The 26,836-nt window shown below is 36.8% G+C and overlaps 1 protein-coding gene across 3 annotated transcripts in view; it reads right to left on the bottom strand.

The window, feature by feature from the left end:
* The window catches only part of FOCAD (focadhesin), a 351,817-nt gene that overhangs the window by 263,161 nt on the left and 61,820 nt on the right, over nucleotides 1–26,836 (bottom strand). For all 3 annotated transcript variants that reach the window (XM_027859022.1, XM_027859023.1, XM_027859024.1), the window contains exon 6: nucleotides 7,338–7,439. In XM_027859022.1, the coding sequence (XP_027714823.1) occupies nucleotides 7,338–7,439 (102 nt within the window). The remainder of the gene's footprint in view (nucleotides 1–7,337; nucleotides 7,440–26,836) is intronic.

Genomic DNA, 26,836 nt, shown 5'->3' with positions numbered 1-26,836 from the left:
AGTTGCTGCAGCACTGACAAGTAATTTACCCAGGGTCTCAAAGCCAGTAAGCATCAGTAGAGGGAAATGAACACAGATTTCCATGGATTAGACACAAACTCCACATTCATAATGTCATAAAGCCTTTCCTAAGTGAAATAATGTTTCAAAGAGAAATTAGTTCCTGAGAAAGGACATTAACAACATAACATCAAAACAATGTTGCAGATAGGTTTTATAATTTATGAACAATGTTACTATAAAATAATACTGATCAGGGAAAACTCATGAAGAGTATGATTATCGATTATAAAGTATAGTAATCGCCTTTTCTTTAGTATCGTTCCTTACACTGCAGTCCCTCATGACCTATCCAGATCTTGGATTCCTCATTTGAAAAACGAGAATAATAGCTAGGTCACCTGAAGAGAAGTGTTAAATGAACCTTAACGTGTTTTAAAAAGGGAAGTTATTGCCACCTGGAATGTTTTCCAGTTTATCCTTGTGGCCATCACTTCCTCACAACCAGTCACTTCTTACACCACCCTTTAACTGAAGCTACTCTCTCAAAGGTTACCAAGTATCTCTTAATTATTAGGTACAACGGCCTTTTCTAAATTTGCAACTTTCTTGATCTTTCTGCAGAATGAGATACTTGTGAACATTCCTCTTTTTATATAAAGTCTCTTCCCAGGGTTTTCGTGACATTACTCTCTCCTGGTTCTCATTCTATTCTGATTCTTCCTTCTCAGTCACCTTTGATGGATTATAATCCACATCCAAATACATCTGCCAGAGTGCAGAGGGTTCTGGCCTGGGTCCTCTTTCATTCTTTCACTCTCTTTGGGGGATTTCCCAGGCACCCAACATCACAATGCATATGACTCCAAAGCACACACAATTAGCCAGCAACTCTCTCCGGTGCTCCACCCCTGCATCCTCAATTGTCTGCTGCACATCTTTTAGCTAGATAGTCCATAGTCATATCAAACTGAATAAGTACAAAACAGAAGGCATTATCTTCTCACAATCTATTCCTCCTCCTAACTTCTTATTTCTGTTGAGGTTTACTGCACTTCACACCTTCCACATCATTTGTGACACTTCACTTTCCCACCAACCTAATCAGCTACCAAGTCCTCTGAATTCCCTAAATTAGAGAAATTCTCTGAATTAGATGGCAAGTTAATAATAACTGCTATCAGGGCAGCTAGGTGGCACAATGGATACAGCACTGGCCCTGCAGTCAGGGGGACCTGAGTTGAAATCCAGCCTCAGACCAAACACTTGATACTTACTAGTTATGTGATCCTGGGCAAGTTATTTAACCCCCATTGCCTCGCCAAAAATAATAACTGCTGTCCTTATTATTATTATGGCAATAATAAAAGCCAGCATTTATACAGCACTTTGAGGTTTACAAAAAGCTTTATAAATATTATTTTATCCTCACAACTACCCTAGAAAGGAGGTGCTACTATTAAACCCCATTTTGCAGATGAGGAAACTGAAACAGAGTTTAAGTGACTTGACATAACTAATGAGGGGCTGAGGCCAGATCTAAACTTAGGTCTTCTCCAATCATTTGCAGCACTCTCTCTACTGTTAACACCTAGTTGCATATAGCTTCTTCACTGGTGTCCCAGACTCCTTTCTCTCCTCTCTCCAATCCATCTACCCCATCACAACCAGATGCATATTTTGAAAGCAAAAGCCTGACCATGTCAGTTACCTGATCAAGAAGCTTCAGTGGGCTTTCTTTCGCCTCCATTTCTTTGGCACTAAAAGCCCTTCACGATCTGTCTCCAACTCTTCTCACATGACTCCCCCTCACACACCCAGATAAAATGGCCTACGTGATATTCCACCTCCTGTCTGTCTCTGTGGCTTTGGCCTCCCATTCTACGCTCTATCTCCATATGTCTGTTGTTGTCATTCAGTCATTTCAGTCATGTCTGACTCTTCATGACCCCATCTGGGGTTTTCTTGGCAAACATACTGGAGTGGTTTGTGATTTCCTTCTCCCCTCATTTGACAGATGAGGAAACAGAGAAAAACAGGGTTAAATGACTTTCCCAGGATCACACAGCTAGTGTCTGAGGCCAGACTTTGAACTCAGGAGGATGAGTCTTCCTGACTCCAGGCCCAGCACTCTATCCATTGCGCCACCAAGCTGTCCATCTCCACGTCTACCACTTGGATTCTTAACTCCCTTCAAGGATCAGAAGGGCCACATCCTGCCAAAAAGTTTTTGTGATTTTACCAGTTTCTTCATCAAAATTACTTTCCATGTATTTTGTATTTATTTATGGCTACAAATGAGAAGAAGGGTGTCACAGCAGAGAGCTGGCCTTGAAGATACATAGACCTGGATTCAAGTGCTGCCTTTGAACCATACTGTCTGTATGACCCTGAGGAAGTCATTGAACCTTTTAAGTGCTCTAGGAAAATTTCTAAGACTGTAAATTACAAAAGGAAGTTCTGATCTAAATAGAGGAAGGTTCCTCACCCAGGCGATCCCTAAACCAATGAAATCAGAGGTTCAATCCTTATCCCTAGGGCGTATACCAGCTGCTTCCCCTCAGAAGAACATAAGGTCCTTGAGGGCAATAACACCTTCATCATACAGAGCCTGGCAAATAATAGACACTTAATATTAAATAATAATATTAATTAATAATTCTATATAATATATAATTAGTTATAATTAATAGTATTAAATAATAATAAATGTTTGTTGAATAGAACTGCTGCATAGGGACGGCTAGGTGGCACAGTGAATAGAGCTCTAGCCTTGGAGCCAGGAGGATCTGAGTTCAAATCCAGCTCAGACACTTAACACTTACTAGCTGTGTGACCCTGGGCAAGTTACTTAACCCCAATCGCCTCACCAAAAAGCAAAAAACAAAACAAAACAAACAAACAAAAAAAAAAAAAACACCTGTAATAAAAGTTGTTTCTTATGGAAAAAAAAAAGAACTGCTACATAAACTAGCTTAGACAAAGACTCATCATCACCTTGGAATTGCCTGCCTGCTGAGACAGGTCCAATGTGTCTGCTCAGAGCACAATAACTCCACACTCCATCAGACCTCATTGATATCTCTCACTAGAAGAGAAAAGGACTAACAAATCTTTCCATCTTAATACCTCCAGATTATGCTTGGTCTAAATCAATCCAGTTATTCAGGAGTTTTACACATCCCAGACCACCTACTGCAGTGACCGCACAAAAAGTTTACAATGCTCTATAACATCCAAAAGTATGTGGTGAGAAGTCATTTGTGAGTTCAAGGAGCTCTGAAAAACATTAAAGGACAGAGCTCTCCTAAGTGAATAAACATTAAAGAATATCTAAAAATGATCAGATCAGGAAGATATATACTCATCCCACCAAAAAAGGCTAAATCTCAGATGCTGATATATTTATGAATTATCTAAGTCAGAAAAAATCTGAGCTCTTCATTTCTCCAGGCACTTATTGTAGGTTCAATGGCCTCACTACTGCCATTGTACAAAATAAAAAGGGCTCATTGATCACGCAGTGATCAGATCAAGTAATTTCTCTTTTTCAAAATGAATAGTGCATAAAAAGACAGAGTTAAGGAAAGCATGACTCCATACATGTATAACCAATAGAATAAGAATCTTCATTACACCAACAGTAGCCAAGGACAACTTAACTGCTTTCTTTTGTCTGAAATGCTGACAGTGAAGTGAAAAGCTAATATAATAAAGTAAATTAAGAGGCTCCTGAGATCTCATTATGGAAGCAGAATAGTGAGTATATTCTTACATATGAAGTATTATTTTAAATTGTCCTTTACTTAATTTCTCCTAATTTTAAATACAACATCCCTTACATACATCTAGCTCTCAAAAGCATACATCCTTTGCATTATCAGAGAAAAATACCAGGAAATAGAGGATTAGAAGACCAAAACTGATTATCAGTATTTCAAAACTTGCTCGTGTTTTAAAGATCTCTCTATATATATTCCTTCTTACTCTTTTTTTGACATCTAATTAAGTAGTAAAAAAGAAAGTAAAAGTAACTGCTAGAATTCATGCAGTTCTTAATGCCAGTGCCTTTCCCCTACTGATTACTGCCAATTTATCCTGTCTAGAATTTGTTTGTGCTCAGTTGTTTCTATATTGTCTCCTCCACTAAACTGTGAGCTCCTTGAGGGAAAGAAAATATCTTTTGTCTCAATCTGCACAGATTATGTGCTTAGTACAGTGCCTAGCACATAGTTGGAACTCAAAAAATGTTGACTGACTTTAAAGTTTGCAAAGCCCTTTACAAATATAATCTTATTCAATCTTCACAATAACCTTTGGAGGTAGATGCTATTATTATCCACATTTCACAAAGGAGGAAACTGAGGCAGACAGCAGTTAAGGGATTTGACCAAGGTCACATAACTAGTAAATGTCTGAGGCTGGATTTGAACTCAGGTCCAGCATTCTCTCCATTGTACCACCTAGCTACCTAGATAACAAAACTACGAGTCAGAAAACTGTGTTCTGGTCCTAATTTTGTAACTTACCAGTTAAGAAGAGGTATATATGAAAATGATTATGATCTTTAAAAAAAAAAGTATAAAGCAAGCTTATTTTTCCTTAATTTGGTAAAAAAAAAATTAGTAAAAAATCATCAAGGATATAATATAATCTGAAACTTCCAAATGTGTTCATAAAAATTGCCAATAACATTCAAGACTGAGATTTTAAGCTAAATAAATCAATCAACAGAGCTCAATGAGCCAGTCTTTTCAGGGAAAGTGCCAAATTTAAAGTCCTAATGCCTTTAAAAGAATACTAGAATAATTCCGCTTAAATATTTAGATTTTGAAGTTTAACCAGACAATAAATACTCACTGTCAGATGAAACAGTGAAAATAATAAAATGATCTATTCCTAAAAGTCAATCAAAAAGTGAATAATAAATGTAGGAGAGGCTGCAGAATAAGCACACATACATTTTTGATGGGGATACAACTGATCTAGTCATTCCAGAAAGCAATTTGGAATTATGCTTTTTTTTTTTTAAAGCGAATAAAATGTCCACAGGTCTAGAACCAGAGACACTGCTGCTAGGCATGGAGCCGGAAGAAGTCAAAGACAGAATAAAAGGATCATTTATATGCATCAAAATCTCTAAAGTAGGATTTTTATACTGGTACTGAACTAGAAACAAAGCCAATGCCCATTCGCTGGGGAGCATATTTAATGGAATAGTACTGGGCTGTACAAAATAAAGAATACGAAGAACTCAGAGAAACATGGAAAGACACAACACAATGCAAAGTGAAAGAAGCAAAGTCATAAAGACAACATGCACAGTGACAACGAGTTATAAGGAAAGGAGAGCAGAAAACAAGCGGGAAGAGAAGGGCACTGGAGTCTCAAGGACGAGATGGGGAAAAAAAATTCCCTTCCTTCAGTTCTTTGAGATGGTGGAGAGCTATGGGTATGTCATATTATGCAATTAGAACTGGTCAATCTACTGGCTGGTTTTGCTGAACTGCTCCCTATGCCCCACCAATCCCCTTTCTATTTTATTCTCTTTTTATACGGGATGGCTTGCTGGATTTGGTGGGAAGGAGGATATATTTGCAAAGTAAAGTGGCATAAAAGGGAAATATCAAAAGATATCAATAAAAATTGGTTTTAATTCCTATGAAGGCAAAATCAACAATACAACCTAAAAATTGGTAATAACTTTAATAAATTAGTCCTAAGCTGGTCTTGAAAAAAAATCTTAAAATGAAAATTAATTAACCAAACACAGATTCTTAATTTAGAGATGTTTATGACATAGATAACAACCTCCTTATATAAAGGCAGTTTTAAAAACTTGTGCTTGGGGCAGCTAGGTGGCACAGTGGATAGAGTACCAGCCCTGGAGTCAGGAGGACATGAGTTCAAATCCAGCCTCAGACACTTGACACTTACTAGCTGTGTGACCCTGGCCAAGTCATTTAACCCCATTGCCTAGCCAAAAAAATAAAACAAAACAAGAAAGAATATAAACAAACAAAAAACACTTGTGCTTGTTAAATAGACTTTTTAATAGAGGTTTGTTAAAACAACTAGCACCCTCCCTTGCCATCCCTAGTTGTCCTGATCTTGCCCCTGGGCCCAGCTGGCTCCAGAAGAGAAAGTGAGGCTGGTGACTTTGCACAACCCTCCCTCACTTAAATACAATTCCTTTGCAAGTCATGGCATCACCTTCCTGATGTCATGATCCTCTCCAAGAATGAAGGACAAACAACAACAATCCTCCCTTACAAATTACCTCACAATTAACTATTTGTATATATTTGTATTGTTTATTTCATGTTTATGCTGCATATATGTTATGTATATTATTTATACATTGTTACACACACACACACACACATTTATACTTGTCTCCACCATTAGAATATACTAGAGACGATGGAGTGTTTCAATCTATGTGCCTGTATTCCTACTACCTAGCCTGTATTCCTACTACCTAGCATGTAGTAGGTGTTTTTAAAATGTTTGTTGATTAACTGATTGACCTTTGGTCAACAGCTCTTACTAGCGGCAGATCATCATCACTTAATGTTAGGATTAAACAAATTAGCTATTGATTCTGAGATATCCTAGACACTTAAAATCAGCCTACAATATATTCTGTCAAGAAAGACAATGAGAAAATACTAATTATGGCCACAGAACCATTAATCTAAATAATCTTACCCAAAGAAAAATTGGAAAACTCAAGATATTAAGACTATATAAGATATATAAAGAAGACAGTATAAGCAATATATTTAAACCAACACAGTGGCTACCATAGCTACTAAGCACAACATTGCTGATATCACAGTATCAGGCTTAATTATTTAATACATGGCCCAGTGCCTAGGCCCCTCCAAATCAATGAACCTCAGTAGTATTAAAGCAGTTGCACATATGGTAGCTAGTTATTCCCTGAACACAGCTGTATGTGATCCAAAACAGCTCCATTGAAAGACACCTTGTAACTCTGGCAAAGGTTCAACCCTCTGGACCATTTCCAAGGGGCCGATATCTCACATGTATTTTGTAGTGGTTTACCAAAGATTTCAATTCAACTTCCCCAATCAATTAACCAATGCTTCATTTCTTTAATAATGGTTTTCCTTGTGTTCAGTATTTCTACCATCAGTGAGTTTGGGTTTTCTTCCCCCTAGACTTAAGAAACAGCAAAAAAATATTTTGCTCTTAGATATTCCTCATGTCTAATGTCAAAGGCTATCTTTGAAGAACTAAAAGACAAGTTGCAAGATAAATATTCAACCACTAAACATCATCCCTCAAACAACTTATATATTTCATTTTACCTTTCTGGGCACTGCTGAAAAAAAGCTGTAAGCTGCTGTAGAAGAACTGGCCAACAATCTGACCTATTTTCAAGCACAGTGATGAGAGGATGATGATGGTTTCTGAAAGACAAAATCAAATTTTAGAAATTAAGTCATTTGGAAAATTAATGGATAAATAGTTCATCAACAAACATTTATTAAGGCACTACTAATGTTCTAGACACTGTGATAAACACTGGGGATTATGGGATATAAAGAAAGGCAGAAGCCAAAGGCACAGACAATAGACAAAAGAAAGCTGAAAGGCAGTAAGTGTGGGGTTACTCTTACCCACTTAATAAGCAACACTCTTGCTATGGAGCTGTCATTCTTTGAAAGTCAAAACTATAACTTCAGCACTTCAAGAGCTAAATTTTCCCCTTTTTGTAACTGCTCTTGAAATCTATATAACACACCCATCATATAGGGCAGAGACAGTGTCCTCAAGTCAAGCATTTATTAAGTGCCCACTGTATACTAAGCAATGGGGACACAAAGAAAGGCAAGAACGGTCCTTGCTCTCAAGAAGCTCAAGTCTACCATGGAGATAACATGCAAACAACTATATACAAACAAGATATAGACAGCACTTGAAGGAAGCCAGGAGGCCAAGATGAGGAAGGAAAGAATTCCAGGCCCAGGGGACAGGCAGTGAGAATGCACACAGTTGAGAGATGGAGTGTTTTGTGCCAGAAACATCGAGGAAGCCAGAATATGTGGAGGGGAGTAAGGTGTAAGAAGACTGAAAAGGTAGGAAAGAGCCCAATTATAAAGGGCTTTAAATGCCAAACAGAGGGCTTTATGTTTGATCCTAAAGGTAACAGGGAGTCATTAAGGAAATAGGTGGGGTGATATGGTCAGGTGTAAGGGGCAGCACAGTGGATAGAGCACCAGCCCTGGAGTCAGGAGGACCTGAGTTCAAATCTGACCTCAGACACTTATTAGTTATGTGACTCTGGGCAAGTCACTTAATCCCACTTGCCTCCAAAAAATAAAACAAAAACAAAAGAAACAAGCAAACAAAAAGATAAGGTCAGATCTACTCTTTAGGAAGATCAGTTTGACAGCTGAATATTCAAGGATGGACTGAAGTGAGGAGAGATTTGAGGCAGGAAGACCAACCAGAATGGTATTGGCACAATCTAGGGATGAAATGATAAGGACCCAAACCAAGTGGTATAGGAAAGAAAAGGGATATATCAGAGAAATGATACAAAAGGTAAAGTCAAAACAACCAAACCTGACAACCGGAAAAAGAGCCAGGGAAGACTCGTAGATCGCAATCCTAGTAACTGGATGTTGGTGCCCTTGACAGTGACAGGAAAGTTAGGAGGAGGGGAGGGTTCAGGTATCTAAATATAAAAGGCCATATCATAAATTAGAAAAACATGATTTTTTTTTTTTGGTGCATAGGAGAAAAGTTCACAACCAAACAACTAACAGGCTCACAGAAGAAAAAAACAGGTAATTTCGAGGTGCTGTTGTTTGTTGTCCAGTCATTTCAGTCATGTCCAAGTTCTCATGACTCCATTTGGGGTTTTCTTGGCAAAGACAGTGGGATGGTTTGCCATTTCACCTCATTTTACAGATGAGTAATTCTAATTACATAAAATTAAAAAGGTTTTGCCCGAACAAATCAAATGCAGCTAAGATAAGCGGGGAAATAGTTAACAGGGAAAAATCTGTGCAGCAAGTTTTTCTGTTAAAGGTGTTATTTCCAATATATATGAAGAACTGATTCAAATGTATAAGAAAAAGAGTCATTCCCCAGTTGATAAATGGTCTAAGCATACGAACAGGTAGTTCTCAAGGGAAGAAATGCAGGCTAACTATAGCCTCATGAAAAAATGATCACTACAATGACCTTTCATGAACCCAGAAGACCAATGAAGAAACATGCTGTTCATTATAAAGAGGTGATGGATTTATGATACAGAATGAGACATCTATATATTACTTATATTTTTGTATATAGCCATTGAGGGAATTTGTTTTGCCTGACTTTGCCTATTTGTCAGAAGAAATTTGTTTCTTTTCTTTTTTTCCAATGGAGTAGGGGGTGAAAATGGGAATGCACAAAAATTAATTTCTGTTCATTTAAAAAATGAAAGGGGGGACTACAAATATAAAATGTACATGCACTTATTAGTTTTACCTAACTGTTCTACTTTGTTCCAAAAGACTTCTCATGAAATGGGAGTAATCTACAAATGTTTGTAATGGGGGAAGAAACCTACATCATGAACTTTTTAAAAATTTTAAAAAGAGAAAAAGGCTATTAGATTTGGCAATTAAGAGATCACTAGTAACTGTGGAAAGAGCTATTTCATTTGAATAAGGAGGTCAGAAGCCAGAGTGTAGGAAAAAATGAGAGGAAAGGAAGTGGAGGCACTGATTGCTGACAAGCATTAAGCCACAAAACCAAGATGAGATAGAGGACAATAGTTATCTGGAATGGAAAAGACGAAGTGAGGGGATTCTGAGAAAGCAGGAGATACGGGTATGTTCAAAAGCAGTAGAGAGGTAGTCAGGGAGAAACTGAAGGTGAGTGACAGAACGGGCATGATAGAGGATGTAAACTGCTGGAGAAGATAGGATGGAACGGAATCACTTGTGCACACAGCGGGGTTTGCCTTGGAAAGGAAAAAAGCTGCCTCGGTTTCATGTGAGACAGGTGAAAAAGGAGAAAGTGAAAGAAGGCATCTGAATGATTAGGAGGGGTGAAGAGGGAGCTCATGGCAAATGGTTTCATTTTTTTACAGTTAAATATGAGCCAAGGTTGTCAACTGAGAGGGTGGTGAGAGGAGGAGCCTTATAGGAGTTTTAAGGAGGGAGGAAAATATTTAAAGAAAGTGTTGAATAGAAGAGGGAGATGTAAAAGGATTGCCTTGCTGTTGTGAGGGCCCAGGTGAGGGTACGTAACGTAAATGTGTACTGTGTCTAGTCAATGTGGTTTCATGATTCTCTCCAGCTTCATTCTGCAATATGTGAGCATGAACAAAGGCAGAGGATGGTAGAAGTGATCCAAAGCTGAGGTGTGTCAGGGCAGGATCAGTGATAGAATAAGGGGGGAAAGGACTCAAGAGAAAAAGACACTACAGTATGGAGTCATTTACCAAGGGATCAAGATGGGTAAGGGAAGCAACTGTAGCCAGTGTAGGGGTGAATGCTTCAGAAAGGGGTGGAGGGATTGGAGGTCACAGTGAGGACAGAGAACAGAGTTAGAACTTGGAGAGGAAAAGTGGTTTGGGAAAAACATCTCTCCAAAAAAAGTAACCTTAAGGTCAAAGAAGAACTACAAGATTGTATAAATAACTGCAAAGTTAACACATTGTCCCCCAAATTATTTGACATCCTGTTCCAATTACTGAACCTCCCAATTAAGAAGAGTGAGAAGAGCAGCCTCAACTGTTAGGCTCCTTTTGAGGTCAATAATATTGCACTAAGGTTGTGCAAAATCCTATATATGTGTCTTTCTCCTCTTGTTATGAGGCCAAGCAACTGACCATCAGCGGATGCTAATGAAACTTTTTTTTTTAATCTTCTAGCTCTGTGTCTTGAATTAATGACCAGCAGTCAAAAGAGTCAAAAATAAGAGGATTGCTCTCCAGGAGGATCTCAGGATCTCAGAGTTGAGGAATTTCCCCCAGCAATATTCCATCTCTCCCAACTCCTTACATTCAAACTAGCCATCCATCCCCCATGGCTAGGATGTCCTCCTTTCCCATCTCAGCTTCCTGGCTTCCTTCAAGTCCCAGATAAAATCCCATCTTCTGTAAGAATCCTTTCACAATCCCCTTTATTGCTAGTTCCTTCCTTCTGATTATATTCAATTTATCCTGTCTATATCTTGTTTGTACATAGTTGTTTACAAGCCCTCCCAATTAGACTGTGAGGAGGTGGTTTTTATTTTTCTCTGTATCCCCAGCACTTAACACAATGCCTGGCATATAATAGGCACTTAACAAATGCTTGTTGACTTGATTTCTTTAAGATTATAAAATAGGAACTTTCATACAAAAACAAGACTGAGGCAGGCAAGCCTATTATCTAATACAAGGGGCAGTTTATCATATGATGTGAATTCTTCCACCAAAAACAGAGGTGTAACACATTGTAAAGTATTTCTTTTAAAAACCTTGAAGACTTTGCTACACACTTTACATTATTACGCTACTATTTCATTATTAGCTCCACAAGCCCAAGCAAACTGATGCACTAAAAGATAAAGGTGTGTCTCTTTTAGAATTCTGCAATGTTGAAGGTTATAAGAGGCAAGATCCCGAGAAAATGAAATGTAAGAGTAAGGCCCTTTCAGGTGCCCTTAAATCACTCCATACCTAGCAGGAGAACGGCAGACTTGGAGCAGTTCATTTGCATATGAAAAGCCCAAATGACAGAATAAACTTGCCCAGCTAGGGCCTACTGTGGCCTACCTACACATTTCAGGATATTCATTTGCATAGACCTACAAGAGATTTAAAAAATTGAGGAACCCCTTACTCCAGGGCTGTTTGAAAATTACTGAGCAAATGGCCACTACCTGTTCATAGCCTAACCTGCAAAGATCAGTGTTTGAGAAAACGTATTGGCTAAGATCATAAGTTGAAGTGAGGTCTCTCCAGCCCAGGAGGAGGAAAAGCTACAAAAAGGGTAGGTTTAGAGGTAACTAAGCCAAATGATAGCTCTGATTAAAACCAAGTTACTAAAGCTGCTACAGTTGCCCCCAAGCACCTTTTCCAAAGCAACAACAGCAAGCATAAGAAGCAATTAGGTTGCAATTGTTGTCTCCATTCTGGAGATGAAGAAACTGAAGCAAATAAGAGATTTAAGGGACTTGCCCAGAATCACATAGTTAATAAGTGTCCAAGGCATAATTTGAACTCAGGTCTTCTAGACTCCAAGTCAAGAGCTTCATTCACTACATCACCAAGTTCCATACCCCTTTGCTAAGAAACCCCACAGTCGGACCAGATTACAACCTGGCTGTCAGGGACTATTAAGAAAAATATATTAGAAATCCTATTGTCCCACTACCTCAGCTGAACTCCCAGACTGTCAAGGTCATGTCAATCTTGTTGGACTATAACCGCCAATTAGAACATATTCGGTAGCAGTTGTAATTTTTACGTAAATATTGTCTTTTCTATAATTAAGGAGTATAACAGGAAAAATCACCCCACACTCTCAGATATTTCATTTGGCTAATGGTGGCATTTACGACTCTTCAAGGGAGAAGAAATCTACACAAGAAGCATCACATTTTTATAAGGTCATAAAGATCACTCCAGGGCTGTAATGTAGATCATTTCCCATTCTACCTCCTCCAAAAAAAAATGTGTGAATGTCTTTGTTATCAGTCAGATTTCCTGAATATACAGGAGATAGGTCTGTGCAAATGAAGCCAGAGTCAAAAAAAAAAAAAATGGGAATAATATTTAAACAGAATTAGAAATACAGAATGCAGAGTTTTAACTACATTATAATTCATCTCCCTATTCTGCATTTGGATGGGAGGACAAATTTAAAGTAGAATTGCTACTTGGAGAAAGGGCTTTGTTCCACCAGAAATCAGCATGGTAGATTCTGTTTAGCATCATGGATGGATGATGGACTTGACAGTAAGTAGAAGTGAGTCAAATAAGAACTATCTATATTAAACAGAAATCTAGCCATCTAAATAATCAACATTCCCTAAAACTGCACGTCAGGTGAGAGTTGTATGATTATGTGGAAATTAGACCCTTCAAAAATGAGTTTAGAAATCATAATCCTTAAGGGGGAAAGGAAAGGTGAGAGTGAAAACAGTTTTCCTAGCAATTAAATTTTTAATAAATTAGCTAAATATAATTAGCTCAAATTTAGCAATAACATCCCCCCAAAAAGCTACTTCATAGGTTATATATATAGATATATATATAAATATATAGATATATAAATAGAACTATAACATTCTCTCATGAGTCATTTGGCTTAATGTATATTAAAAAATGCATAAGACAAAATAGAACATGATGTCCATACAAAAAGCAGAAAGATCGAATACAATGTTTTTGCTGAACCCCTCAAAGTCCCAGAACTGAATGTTTCAAAAACAGTACAATTCCATAAACTTGAAAGCAAATCACTGAAATTAGATATGGTCAAGGTCACTGGGTCATAATGACAAGGTCCTGTTACCACTCTGTATACCAAAGTAAAAGATAGAGGAAATAAAATTTTTTAATTTAAAAAAAATTATTCTTTTAGTTAATATAAAACCACAGTTCAAAGCAATTACCACTTAACTATATATTTTCTCTAATCACAGAAAAAGGAGGTTTTTCCTATCTAAAATATTATAATCAGAGCATTTAAAAACCTCAAGATTCTAAATATAATTAATTCTTTATTACCCAGGTTGGGAAAGATATGGATTATTCAGGAATTTCTTCCTTTTCTGCATTTTTGGACATTTAACTGGTTATTAAGTACCTCTAGGAGATAAGGAAAACAAAAGGAACTAAGAAAAAAATAAGCTAATCTTGCTCAATAAAAGTTCTGATAAGAAAAAAAAAGATTTGGTGTGAGAAGGGACAAATATCAAATCTAGATAAAATCAGTAGATTTCAATTATCCCACTTACCAATATAAGAGATACTAAGTTTATTGTATTTCCATATTCATACACATAGAGATAATTGAACCATTGGGAGCTGCTGAAATTAGAGAGAGGGGACGGATAGGGAAGGAAGAAAAGAGCCTAGGACAGAGGCTTTGGGTATACCCATGGCTAGGGCATGGATAATAATCCCTCAAAGGAGAATAAGATTATATAAAACTAATCCCTCTTCCCCAAAACAGCCCTTCAATGCTTAAAGACAATATTCCCCTTAAATCCTTTCGTCTGCTGGGTAAATTTCCCCAGTTTATAGTCAAGCCTCATGATCTCAAAAACCCTTGCCATCCATTGGATGCTGTCTGGTTTATTAGTATCCCTCCTAAAATACGGTACCCACAACTACATACTCTACTCTAGATGTGATGTGACCAATGGTACATTGGAACCATAACCTTACAACCCTGAATATTATACCACTGAAGACTTCTAAGTCAGTAGCACATTTGGCTTCCAATCACATTGCTGACTCCCTGTGTGCTGATAGGCCGCTAACCAGAGGTGCACCCTGGCGCCAGCTCATACTGGCTCACAAGATAACTATTAAATTTTCAGTGAGAACATCCAAACCTCAGAAATTGGTGAATGCTACAAATCAGGGCTTGATTTCTTATTTTGTTGATTGTATAGGCTAAGAAAATGATGGACAAAATGTTAATAATGAAAATTAAACTTAAAAGTGTGCCTTGTACAGTGTTTTTAGAGAGAAGGTGATAAACATTTACCAGCATACCCTTGAGTAAAATTCTCAGATCCTTTTCAAACAAACCTGCCTGGTCACACTTCTGTGTCATCTGAAAAGCTGACAAACATGCCATTTTATCAATGGCTTGCACTTTAATTCACTGACTGAAAGTAAATATTAAGCAGCAAAGAACCAAGCAATGATCCCTAGGGTATTTCACTAAAAACCTCCTATTCTAAATTGATATTGGATCATTAGTACTACTCTTTAAACCAGTTCCAAAAGTACTTACTATACTAATAAACATCTCTCCATCTTGTTCACAAGAACAGCAGGAACAACTTTATCAAATATTTTGCCAACATCTAGAATAAAACATTTCTTTCACCTACCACTCTGGAAATTCTATCAAAAAGGGAAATAAGGTCAATCCAGAATAACTTATTCCCAGTGAAGACAAGCTGGCTCTTTATGATCACTGCTTCTTTTTCTAGATGTCCAGTGACCATTGTTTTCATAATATCTTCTAGTAATGCTTCCAGGAATCAAAGTCAAACTCATTGAAGAATAGTTGACAGCCTACATTCTACTTCTTCTTTTAAAAAAATTGAGACAGAATTTGTCCTTCTCTATAATCTTTCAAATACCATAGACTGTGGTTTAGCACTCACATTTTCCAGTTCTCTAGGGATCCTAAATGTTCATCTAGACATTTTCACTTGGACTCATCAAGGGAATCATCAAGACACTCTCTTTCTATTTTCCAGCGTATTTTGGGTTTAAACTCCACATTAACAGTTTGTGTTCCGTCCTTTCCAATCTAAAGATCATTCTCATGGGCATAAAACAGAAGCAAAATAAAAGTTGAGGAGCTCTGGTTTCTTCCTGTTGGAAATCACCATCATACCATGTACTCCAAGCAGAAGTCTTATCCTTTCTTTGAACTTCAGTATAATTTACTTTTTTTTGGTTTTGGTTTTTTTTTTTTGTTTTTAGGCAATTGGGGTTAAGTGACTTGTCCAGGGTCACGCAGCTAACTTCAGTATAATTTAGAAGGACGGGGGTGGGGAAGCAAAGGGTCTTTGTTTTGTGTGTCCTTAGTTTTCTGATTAGCTGTAGCCAAATATGGACCTTAGCATACCTAACACTATACTTATGGATGTATGCAATAATTTCATAGTCACCCTTGATCTCTTTTAGACAATACCCTTGTTCTTCTTTATCAGAATGTTTGTCTCTTTGTGTTTTCATAATTTCATTCTTGAGTTTCCCATCCTTCAAGGGCTATAGAATTTTAGGCCATGAGTTCATTCCCATCTATAGTCTCTGTACCCACTGAAATGTTCTTCCCTTAAAGAGTAGAAGCAAATGAGACTATACCCATTTTCTTTTCTTCTATCACAAATTCTGAGATGTCCAGTAAAATGACCTGGAAAAAGAAATGTCAGACCACTCCAGTATCACTGCCAAGAAAACCCAAATGGGGTCAGGAAGAGTCAGACACAACTAAATAACAATGTCAGAGTGACATAGATGACTTTTTTTTTCAAATGGTATTTTTAGTTTTAAATATTCATTTCCATAAGGATTTGAGTTCTAAATTTTCTCCCCCTTCCTCACGTCCCCCTTCCCCCAAGATGGTGTGCATTAGTCATGTTGTAAATAAGAATTAGAACCAATGGGAGAAACCACAAGAAAGAAGAAACAAAAAAGAGAGAGCAAAAAGTATGCTTCGATCTGCATTCCGACTCCACAGTTAACTTTCTCTAAATGTGGACAGCATTTTCCATCACAAGTCTTTTGGAGTTGTCTCAGATCCTTGCAATACTAAGAAGAAATAAGTCTATCAAAGTTAGTCATTGCACAATGTTGCTGTTACTGTGTACAAAGGTATCCTGGTTATGCTCACTTCACTCAGCATGTAAGTCTTTCCAGGATTTGCTGAAGTCTGCCTGATCATCATTTCTTATGGAACGATAGTATTCCATTACATTCATATACCACAACTTGTTCAGCCATTCCCCAATTGATGGACATCCCCTCAATGTCCAATTCTTGGCCACCACAAAAAAAGCTGCTATAAATATTTTTGTACATGTGGGTCCTTTTCTCACTGGGATACAGACCTAGAAATGATATTGCTGGGTCAAAGGATATGTACAGTTTTATAGCCCTATGGGCATAGTTCCGGATTGGTCTCCAGAACTGTTAGAGTATGTCACAATTCCACCAACAATGCATTAGTGTTCCATTTTCCCACATCTTCTCCAACATTTATCATTTTCCTGTTGTGTCACATTAGCCAATCTGATAGGTGTGGGTGGTACCTCAGAGTTGTTTTGATTTGCATTGCTCTAATCAATAGTGATGTAGAGCACTGTTTCATATGACTATAGATAGCTTTAATATCTTCATCTGAAAACTGCCTGTTCATATCCTTTGACCATTTATCAATTGGGGGATGACCTGCATTGTTTTGTTTTTGTTTTTTGGTGAGGCAACCAGGGTTAAGTGACTTGCCCAGGGTCACACAACTAGTGTCAAGTGTCTGAGGCCGGATTTGAACTCAAGTCCTCCTGACTCCAAGACTAGAGCTCTATTCACTGCGCCACCTAGCTGTCCCAATGACTTGCATTCTTATAAATTTGATTCAATTCTCTATATAATTTAGAAATAAGGCCTTTATTACAGACTCTGGCTGCAAAAATTGTTTCCCAGCTTTCTGCTTCATTTCTAATCTTGGTTGCCTTGGCTTTGTTCTTGCAAAAATTTTCACTTTAATATAATCGAAATTATCCATTTTGCATTTCATAATGTTCTAGATCTCTTATTCAGTCATAAATCCTTCTGTTCTCCATAAATTCGATAGGCAAACTATTCCTTGCTCTCCTAGTCTGCTTATAAGTATTGGCCTTATATCTAAATTGTGTACTCATTTTGACTTTATCTTGGTATACACTGTAAGACATTGGTCTATGCCTAGTTTCTGCCAGTTTTCCCAGTAGTTTTTGTCAAATAATGAGTTCTTACCCCAGAAGCTGGAGTCTTTGGGTTTATCAAACACTAGATTACTATAGTTACTGACTACTATGCCTTGTGACCCTAACCTATTCCATTGGTCTATCACTCTATTTCTAATCCAATACTAAGTAATTTTGATGATTGCTGATTTATAATACAATTTAAGATCTGGTATGAATAGGCCACCTTCTCTTACATTTCTTTTCACTAATTCCCTTGATATTCTGGACTTTTTGCCCTTCCAGATGAATTTTGTTATTATTTTTGCTAGTTCTATAAAATAGACGTTGGTAGTTTGATTGGTATGGCACTGAATAAGTAAATTAATTTAGGTAGAATTGTCATTTTATTATATTAGCTCAGCCTACCCATGAGCAACTGTTATTTTCCCAATTGTTTAGACCTGACTTTTTTTGTGTGAAAAGTGTTTTGTAACTGTGTTCATATAGTTCCCGGGTTTGTCTTGGCAGGTAGACCCCCAAATATTTTATGATGTGTACAGTAACTTTAAATGGAATATCTCTTTCTATCTCTTGCTGTTGGGCTTTGCTAGTAATATATAGAAATGCTGATGATTAATGTGAGTTTATTTTATATTCTGCAACTTTGCTAAAGTTGTTCATTATTTCAAGTAGTTTTTTACTTGATTCTCTAGGATTCTGTAAGTATACCATCATATCATCTGCAAAGAGTGATAGCTTTGTTTCTTTACTACCTATTCTAATTCCTTCAATTTCTTTTTTTTTCCTCTTATTTCTAAAGCTAACATTTCTAGTACAATATTGAATAATAGTGGTGAAAATAGACATCTCTGTTTCACCCCTAATCTTATTGGAAATACTTCTAGCTTATCCCCATTATATATCATGTTGCTGATGGTTTTAAACAGATGCTACTTACCACTTTAAGGAAGACTCCATTTATTCCTATGCTCTCTACTGTTTTTAAAAGGAATGGGTGTTATATTTTGTCAAAAGCTTTTTCTGCATCTACTGAGATAATCATATGATTTCTGTTAGTTTTGTTTTTGATACAGTCAATTATGCTGATAGTTTTCCTAATATTGAACCAGCCCTGCATTCCTGGTATAAATCCTACCTGGTCATAGTGTATTATTCTCATGATAACTTGCTGTAATCTCTTTACTAATATTTTATTTAAAACTTCTGCATCTATATTCATTAGGGAAATTGGTCTATAAATTTATCTGTTTTGGTTCTTCCTGGTTTAGGTATCAGCACCATATTTGTATTATAAAAAGAATTGGGTAGGATGCCACCTATTTTCCCAAATAGTTTATATAGTACTGGAATTAATTGTTCTTTAAAGGTTTGGTAAAATTTACTTGTAAAGTCATCTGGTCCATTGATAGCTTGTTCAATTTCTTTTTCCAAAAATGGGATTATTTAAGCATTTTATTTCCTCTTCTGTCAAACTGGGCAATTTATATTTTTGAAAACATACATCCATTTCACTAACATTGTCAAATTTATTGGCATACAGTTAGGCAAAATAGCTCATAACTATTGTTTTAATTTCTTCTTCATTGGTGATGAATTCATCCTTTTTATTTTTTATTTTGGTAATTTGATTTTCTTCTTTCTTTTTTTTTAATCAAATTAACCAAAGGTTTATCTACTTTATTGGTTTTTTCACAAAACCAGTTCTTAGTTTTATTTATTAGTTCAATAGTTTTTTTTAATTTTAATTTTATTAACCTCTCCTTTGGTTTTCAGAATTTCTAATTTGGTATTTCATTGGGGATTTTTAATTTGTTCTTTTTCTAGCTTTTTTACTTGCATGCCCAATTCATCCTCTTTCTCTATTTTATTCATGTAAGCATTTAGAGATATAAAATTTCCCCAAAGAATCATTTTGGCTGCATCCCATAAATTTTGATATGTTGTCTCATTATTACCATTCTCTTGGATGAAGTTATTGATTGTTTCTGATTTGTTATTTGACCCACTCATTCTTTACGATTACATTATTTAGTTTCCAATTAATTTTTTAGTCTATCTTTCCATAGCCCTTTATTACATGTAATTTTTATTGCATCATGATGTGAAAGGGATGCATTTAATATTTCTGCCTTTCTGCATTGGATTGTGAGGTTTTTATGCATGTGGCTCTTTAAATTTTGATCCTCAGGCAAAGGTCTGACTACAGCCCTTGCTTGGTGAGGCAACTTCACTGCCTGCCTACTGCCTCTAGGATAAAACAGAAACTCTTTTATTATCATTATCATGCAGTCGTGTGCTGCAGTCAGCTTTGTACTAGCACCAGAGAGCTGGTTGTTAAATTTTCAATGTGAGCATTTACACTTTGGAAGTCAGCAAATCCTCTAACTTGGGGCTTGATTATGTTCTTGATTGTCTAGACTTAAGAAATTGATGAAGGAAATATTATAATTCAGATTAAATAAACTTTAAAATGTGTTATGTAAAAAAAAAAATTCTAAGATGGTACCATTATATTCCACCCATCCCAAGAATTCCTTCATTACTATTCCAGCAACCAATTCCTCCTTTTTGTTAAGAATAAAATCAAGAACAGAATTTCTCTTCATTAGTTCCTTCACTTTTTGAAGTACAAAATTATTATCAGAGCAAGGCACGAAGAAGCTATTAGTTGCTCTGTTCTTGGCAGGGAAGGAAAGTTCCAGAGGATGTCTGGATAACTAAAAATTGAAAAAAAAAAAACCAGGATCCATATCCATTTCTTCTAACCTCAAGTCAAGGACTCTTTACACTAATCACATCCCTTTATACACAGTCAAACAAAAAAAAGAAAAAAAGAAAAAGAAAATTCTGCATTATTTTCTACATGTATACGTACACATTATATACATATACATGTACTGTTGATTTAGTTTAAGTTGCAGGTCTTCTCTCACTAACTAGACTAAGTTTATGAAGACAGGAACTGAGTCTTTTAATTCTTTTTGCAACTCTCCCCACTGCCCACCTCCCACCAATACCTAGTCTTGTCTAGAATATTCAACAAATGTAGCTGACAGAAAGAAAAAAAAAGCATCAAAGCTAAAAGAAAGGACAAGAACAACCATTTTTTTTTAATCATTAGGCTAGGAATTCCAATGTTATGGAAAGAAGACTGGGTATGGAGTAAGACCTGGCATAACACTCACTAGTCACATGACAACCTATTCACCTATAAAATAGAGATAAGAATGACCCTCCCTCACAGAGTGGTTGTGAGGATTAAAAGAGTTAATGGGTAGAAAGTACTTCCTACCACTTTGTATCACTCCAAGATAGGAAAGAGGCAGTGGTACCCTAGGGAAGAGGATAGTATCTACACACAAGAATAAAGCACAAATGATGAAAGACTAGCAAAGAAAACAGAGGGACCCCTATTACAATGTATCCTTATCCCCACTATCTTGAATTCTTGCTTTGATTCTGAGACTCACTTCATGGCTCATCCTTATTGGATATATTCCCTTGGACCCAATGCCCACCACATCTGAGTTCCCCATGACTGGACAACCTGGTTGCAGTTTCTGTTCACATGATCTCATCTCCCTTATTACATACTTTTCTGCCCCTTTGCTTCTCCTCTGGATTAAGTTCAGGTGTAATGCAGCCTAGACAAAGTCTCTGCTTTGAACAGAGCAGGGACACTCTTCAAGCAGAACCACAACAGCACAGCCTCATATTGGCACTCAATGGGTCAACCCTACATCGACTGCAAGCACCTAGAAGATAAGGGACATGCTTTATTTGAACTGAGAACCAATCACATTCCCCTGCACACAGCACTTCCGTACGTAGATGGATCTACTTCCCTCCAACAATACAGAATCAAACTACTCATGCCTGCTCATTAGGTCTGACTCCAGTCTATATATTCTAATAAATCCTAAGAATCCGCCCATCACGCCAGCAGTGTTCTTCCTCTAGTTCTCCTCTGTCTCAAGTTCAAGGGCTCTGAGGAAACAATCAGCCATGGAAGGACAGGTCAGACACAGTATTTCAACAGTCTTCCCCTTCAATGATATTGCCAACACAAAACACTACCTTCACTTTAACTGAAAAGGTGGGGGTGGGAAAGAACCTAATAAATGCTAAATTTGTAGTTCCACTTGAACAAAGGCAATGATAAAATAAGATATGTAACTAGATTCACCTTTCCAAGTGTAAATACATCAATCTTAATAGAAATAGGGGGAAAAAAAAAGATTAGTCTTGTAGTAGGCAACTATGAAAGCAAAAGTTATTTGTAACCTTTAGGTCACCTCAACCTTTTTTGTTACATCTCTGAATGTAAGAGAGCTATGATTTGATTTACATCATAAATTCAATGACAGACACAGATTGCTTTTTCTGTATGAGGAAACAATGCCTGCAGTCACCATGCATTTTCATGTATGCAGCTGTGACCCTGGCTCTTTCAGAAGCATGGCACAGCACTTTACTACATCAAACATGCATTTTAAAAGCATTTTCCTACCTGCTCTGAATTTAGATTTGAAAGGGCTGGTTGGAAGCCAAAAAAAGAGGTTTAAAAAAAAAAAAAAAGCAGCTCTTCAGAATTGAAGACCAAAAAAAAAAAAAATTACGTAGTTACTAATTATTATGGAGAATCAGCTATATTAACATGGAAAAGTAAAACACTCACTGGGCAGAAAATTAAGGTGGTTTTAAGGACAAAGAAAATGGAACTTAATGGCTAACAAAGCTATGTACAGTATAATCCCACAAGAATCCATTTTATCCTTCTCACACCAGCTCCAAGAAGAAGGGGACTTAAATGTGATTTTCTACTTGACATTTTTATGGCAGCATTTTTCTTCATGTCTGTGGTAAAAATGGAGTAAAAGAATACACTTTTCTTTGTCATATCAGGTTTGTTAAGCTGCTAAAATACCAATTGTCTTTAATAAATGCATAATTAGAAAAAAATGGTTCCCTCCTTTTCCTGTCCCCAAGCCATCCTCAATATTCTTATTTTGAGAACTAAGGTTTATGTTGGGTGTCTCACAAAACCTGATCATTTAGGAACCAATACAGACATCCTTTGCTGAATGTTCCTGAGATATTCAATACTTTTTCTGGCCTTATTAAATCCCTAATCAGAATGATCAGAAAACATCTGTATGACCTGAGTCAAACGTAAATCATTTTTCATAGTACTTTGAATACAGTTAAACAATTAGACGAAAAATACAATTTATTAAGGGACCATAAAATATGTTACCAATAGATAAGCAGGTTTCAGTATGAAAGTTTGAAAACACTGAGATTTTAAAGTATCTGAAAAATGCATCTTGATTACAGTTACACACTGGTACCTAGTTCTCGAAAAGCAGTCAATGTATGTATTTCTAATTGCAGGAAAAAATCATGAAGTCAAATAACTCCAAATGGTGTAGCCCCTCAAAAAAGATTTTCTTTTTTTGGCAACAGAAGTCATCTGACCAGAATGAAGGACATAGAGATTCCAGTCTTCTGATGCAACCTGAAGCAGAGCCCTAATTCCTAAGGGCATCAAATTCACAAAAACAAAAGTCTTCTTATTAAATGTCTAAAGAACGGTTTTTCTTTTCTTGGGGGTGGGGGAAGGGAACCTCTGTATTAGCAAAAATAACATATTATCAGAAAACATTTAAATAACTATGCAAAAAAATTGCAATAAGCAATATAGAAGAATAATTACATAAATACACAAATATCCTGCTCTCTAGAAGTTAAGAATATAAGACAGACAAGGGCAAATGACACAAATAAAGACATTTGAGATACAGTATTAAAAAAGCATTAGATCAATACATATCTCAACAGCAAAATATTAACTTCAAATAGTCATAAGAGTACAAATCTAGATGCTAAGATAAACGACTGCCAAATTTCAGTTTGTGTAAGACTTATTCTGCCATGGTGGATGTGGACTACAACTGTGTGTTAATAAGCAGCTACCAGGGGCAGGTAGGTGGCACAATGGATACAGCACCAGACCTGGAGTCAGGAAGACTCATCTTCCAGAATTCAAATCTAGCCTCAGACACTTACCAGCTGTGTGACCTTCAGCAAGTCACCTAACCTGTTCGTCTCAGTTCCTCATCTGTGAAATGGGCTGGAGAAGGAAATGGCAAACCACTCCATTATCTTTGCCAAGAAAACCCCAAATGGGGTCACAAAAGAGTTGCACACGACTGAGCAAAAAAAAAAAAAAAATGTTTTTAAATTGGTCAGATAGCTTCCTTTTCCTGAGCCTCCAGTTCTGCCTATTTTCTCGGAGAAAGGGGTACAAGGGGCAGAAATGGATATTAAAACTACTTGTGACCAGTTGCCCTGTTTTTTGGTTTAAGAAAATTTAGGGGGGAAAAAATCCTCTACTGATTATTCCTCCAAATCTTCTAAGTCAGAGTTTTCCATTAAATTGCCACTTGGTATTTTGTGAGAGAGAAGTACAGCATAAATGTGTAGTATAAAACTACAAAACTGTAAAATTCTCCAAAAGTCCCTCAAATTCTGTACTATCTACAGCAATGTTCCCAGTCTAAACCAATGACCCTATCTACTACTTTACTGAAAAAAAAAATATTGTGATCAAAAGAGGGTAACTCATATTTTCTCCCTCCATCTCTATCTATATATGCCCATCCTAACTTTCTGCTCCTGTATATAGGGGGGACAATATTCCTTTCTCCTAAGCCTAATTCCTCTGCTTATACTCAATGTACCCCCTTGGCACCTACCTTCTGTGACCTTGCTTCACCAATATTAACCTCTCTCCATCATCTTCATTCTCTCCTCTACTTATCTCCTTACCCAACTACAGTACAATTAGGAACTATCCTAGAAAAGTCATTAGACTTTGATTCAACAGAACAACTAGCAGCCCCAAAGAAGTCAAAGACAAGAGGTGAAGAATTTAAATATGTAAAAATATTTGTGGCAGCACTTTCAGTTATAACAAATAATTGAAGGCAAAGTGGTACTTTATCAAATAGGGAATGGCTAAAAAATATATGACACATGAACCTAATGGAACATTATTACACTGTAAGAAATGATGAAAGGAGTGGATTCAGAGAAATCTGGAAAGACATTAATTAATACAATGAAGGGAAAAGAACTAGAACAATTTATATAGTGATTACAATAATATAAAGGAAAACAACTTCCAATGACTTTAAGAACTGATCAATGTAATAACCAATCATAGCTGCAGAAGACAGATATTGAAACATGCTTCCTCTAGGGGTGTATAAAGTAACATACATTTCTAGGCAAATGTGTCGATTGTTTTGCTTGACTAATCTCATTTTGTTAGAAGAGAAAACTTTTACTAAGGGGAGAAGGGATAAGTGGGTGATAGTGACGCAAAAAGAAAAAGAAAGCAACATTAATGAAACAAAGAAAGTTTGGAAGGGGACACAGGCATGGCAGTGTTGGTTCTAGTATATCAATCAATAAATAAACATTTATTAAGCGCCTACTATGTGCCAGGCACTGTGCATATCCTTTTAAAAAATAAATAGGGTCATGGTTTCATACACAATCCTCTTTTTCTGTTCATTGTATATAGAAATGTGTTGATGCTTAAGCTTGTAATAAAAAAGAATATTTAAAATGAAAAAAACCTTCAGTGGACCAGTAACTACCATCCTATTTCTCCTTTCACTGTCAAACATGCTCAATATGTATTTTACGGCTACTGCCTTTACTCTCTAACTCTCTTAATCTCCTTAATCCTCTGCCATCTGCCTTCACCCTCTGCACTGTAGTCCAAGTGCATGCTAAAAGGACTGCCAACATTCCACTCAGATACCTAATCCAGAGGCCTCTGACTCAGTCTTCACTTGCTTTGACTTTGGAGAATTTGTAAATGGTGACCACACCATCTCCTTCCCAAAACTCTCTACTCTTTTGGTTTTTTCTTTAATGATACCCCACCCCAATTTTCTTCCTACCTTTCCAGTTTCTTCAGTTTACTTCTTATCTTACCCAGACTTTTAAATATGCATTTTGACCCAGACAAAATTTTTGGTCCTCCAGTCTTCCTCGTTTCACTCTCCCTTAGAGAACTTACCTTTCCTTCTTCAAAAATGTACTTATCTGTTTTCATATTATGCCCCACAACCCCCATCCAAGAACAGATGCTGCTTGTGAGCTGGCACTATTCAACTCTGGATGGCAACAATAACTCATACTTGTGTAGCATTCCTAAGATATACACAGCATTTCCTTTAAACAAACCAGTAGGGTAGGTAATATAGGTATTTCACCTTTTTATAGAAAATAACTGAGCCTCAAAGAAATTAAATGACTTATCCAAAGATGGAATTCAACATGTCTCATGAATTCAAGTCTTAATATTCTTTCCACTACTCCATAATGCCACTCAGATGAGTCCCAAAAACTATCTATCTAGTCCTGACCCCCTAATCCAACTTCAGATTAATGTTTGCAGTTCCTTAATGTATCCCCATTTGGATAGTCTACAATCCCCTCACCAATATGTCTAAAATTAAGCTTCTTTCCCCAAAAACCTCATCTCACTTTTGATTCATAGATTTCTGTTCATGGTACCAGCATGAAGGTCTCAGGGTCACAGAAAGATGAGTGGAGGCCACAGACATCATCTAACCCGATATTCTATCCATGGCAAAAATCCCCTGTGTAATATCCATCAACAGTCATTCAGATATTACTTGAATACCTCCAGTGATGGAAAGCTCAGAGAGAGATCAGCATCTGAATGTTATAGTTACTATAAGGGATTTTGTCTTTGGCAGGCTAATGAGCTCAGTAACCTCAAGGTCTCCCATTCAAGATTCTATGACTCTAAAAGAATAGTACCATGAACAGAAATCAGGTCATTCCATTTTTAATAGCTCATTGTTAAAAAGTTCTTCCTTGGGGCAGCTAGGTGGCACAGTGGATAGTGCACCTGCCCTAGAGTCAGGAGGACCTGAGTTCAAATCTGGCCTCAGACACATGAGACTTATTGTGTGACCCTGGGCAAGTCACTTAACTCTGATTGCCTCACCAAAATAAGAAAAAAAGTTCTCCCTTAAGACTTCTATGAACTGATGCAGAGTGAAGTAAGCAGAACCAAGACAACATTGTACATAGTAACAGCAAT

This window comes from Vombatus ursinus, unplaced genomic scaffold, assembly GCF_900497805.2.
Source record: "Vombatus ursinus unplaced genomic scaffold, bare-nosed wombat genome assembly UNPS02014158.1, whole genome shotgun sequence".
NCBI lineage: Eukaryota > Metazoa > Chordata > Mammalia > Diprotodontia > Vombatidae > Vombatus > Vombatus ursinus.
Note: the sequence above shows the minus strand (reverse complement) of the source record. Positions and strands in the feature narration are given on the sequence as shown.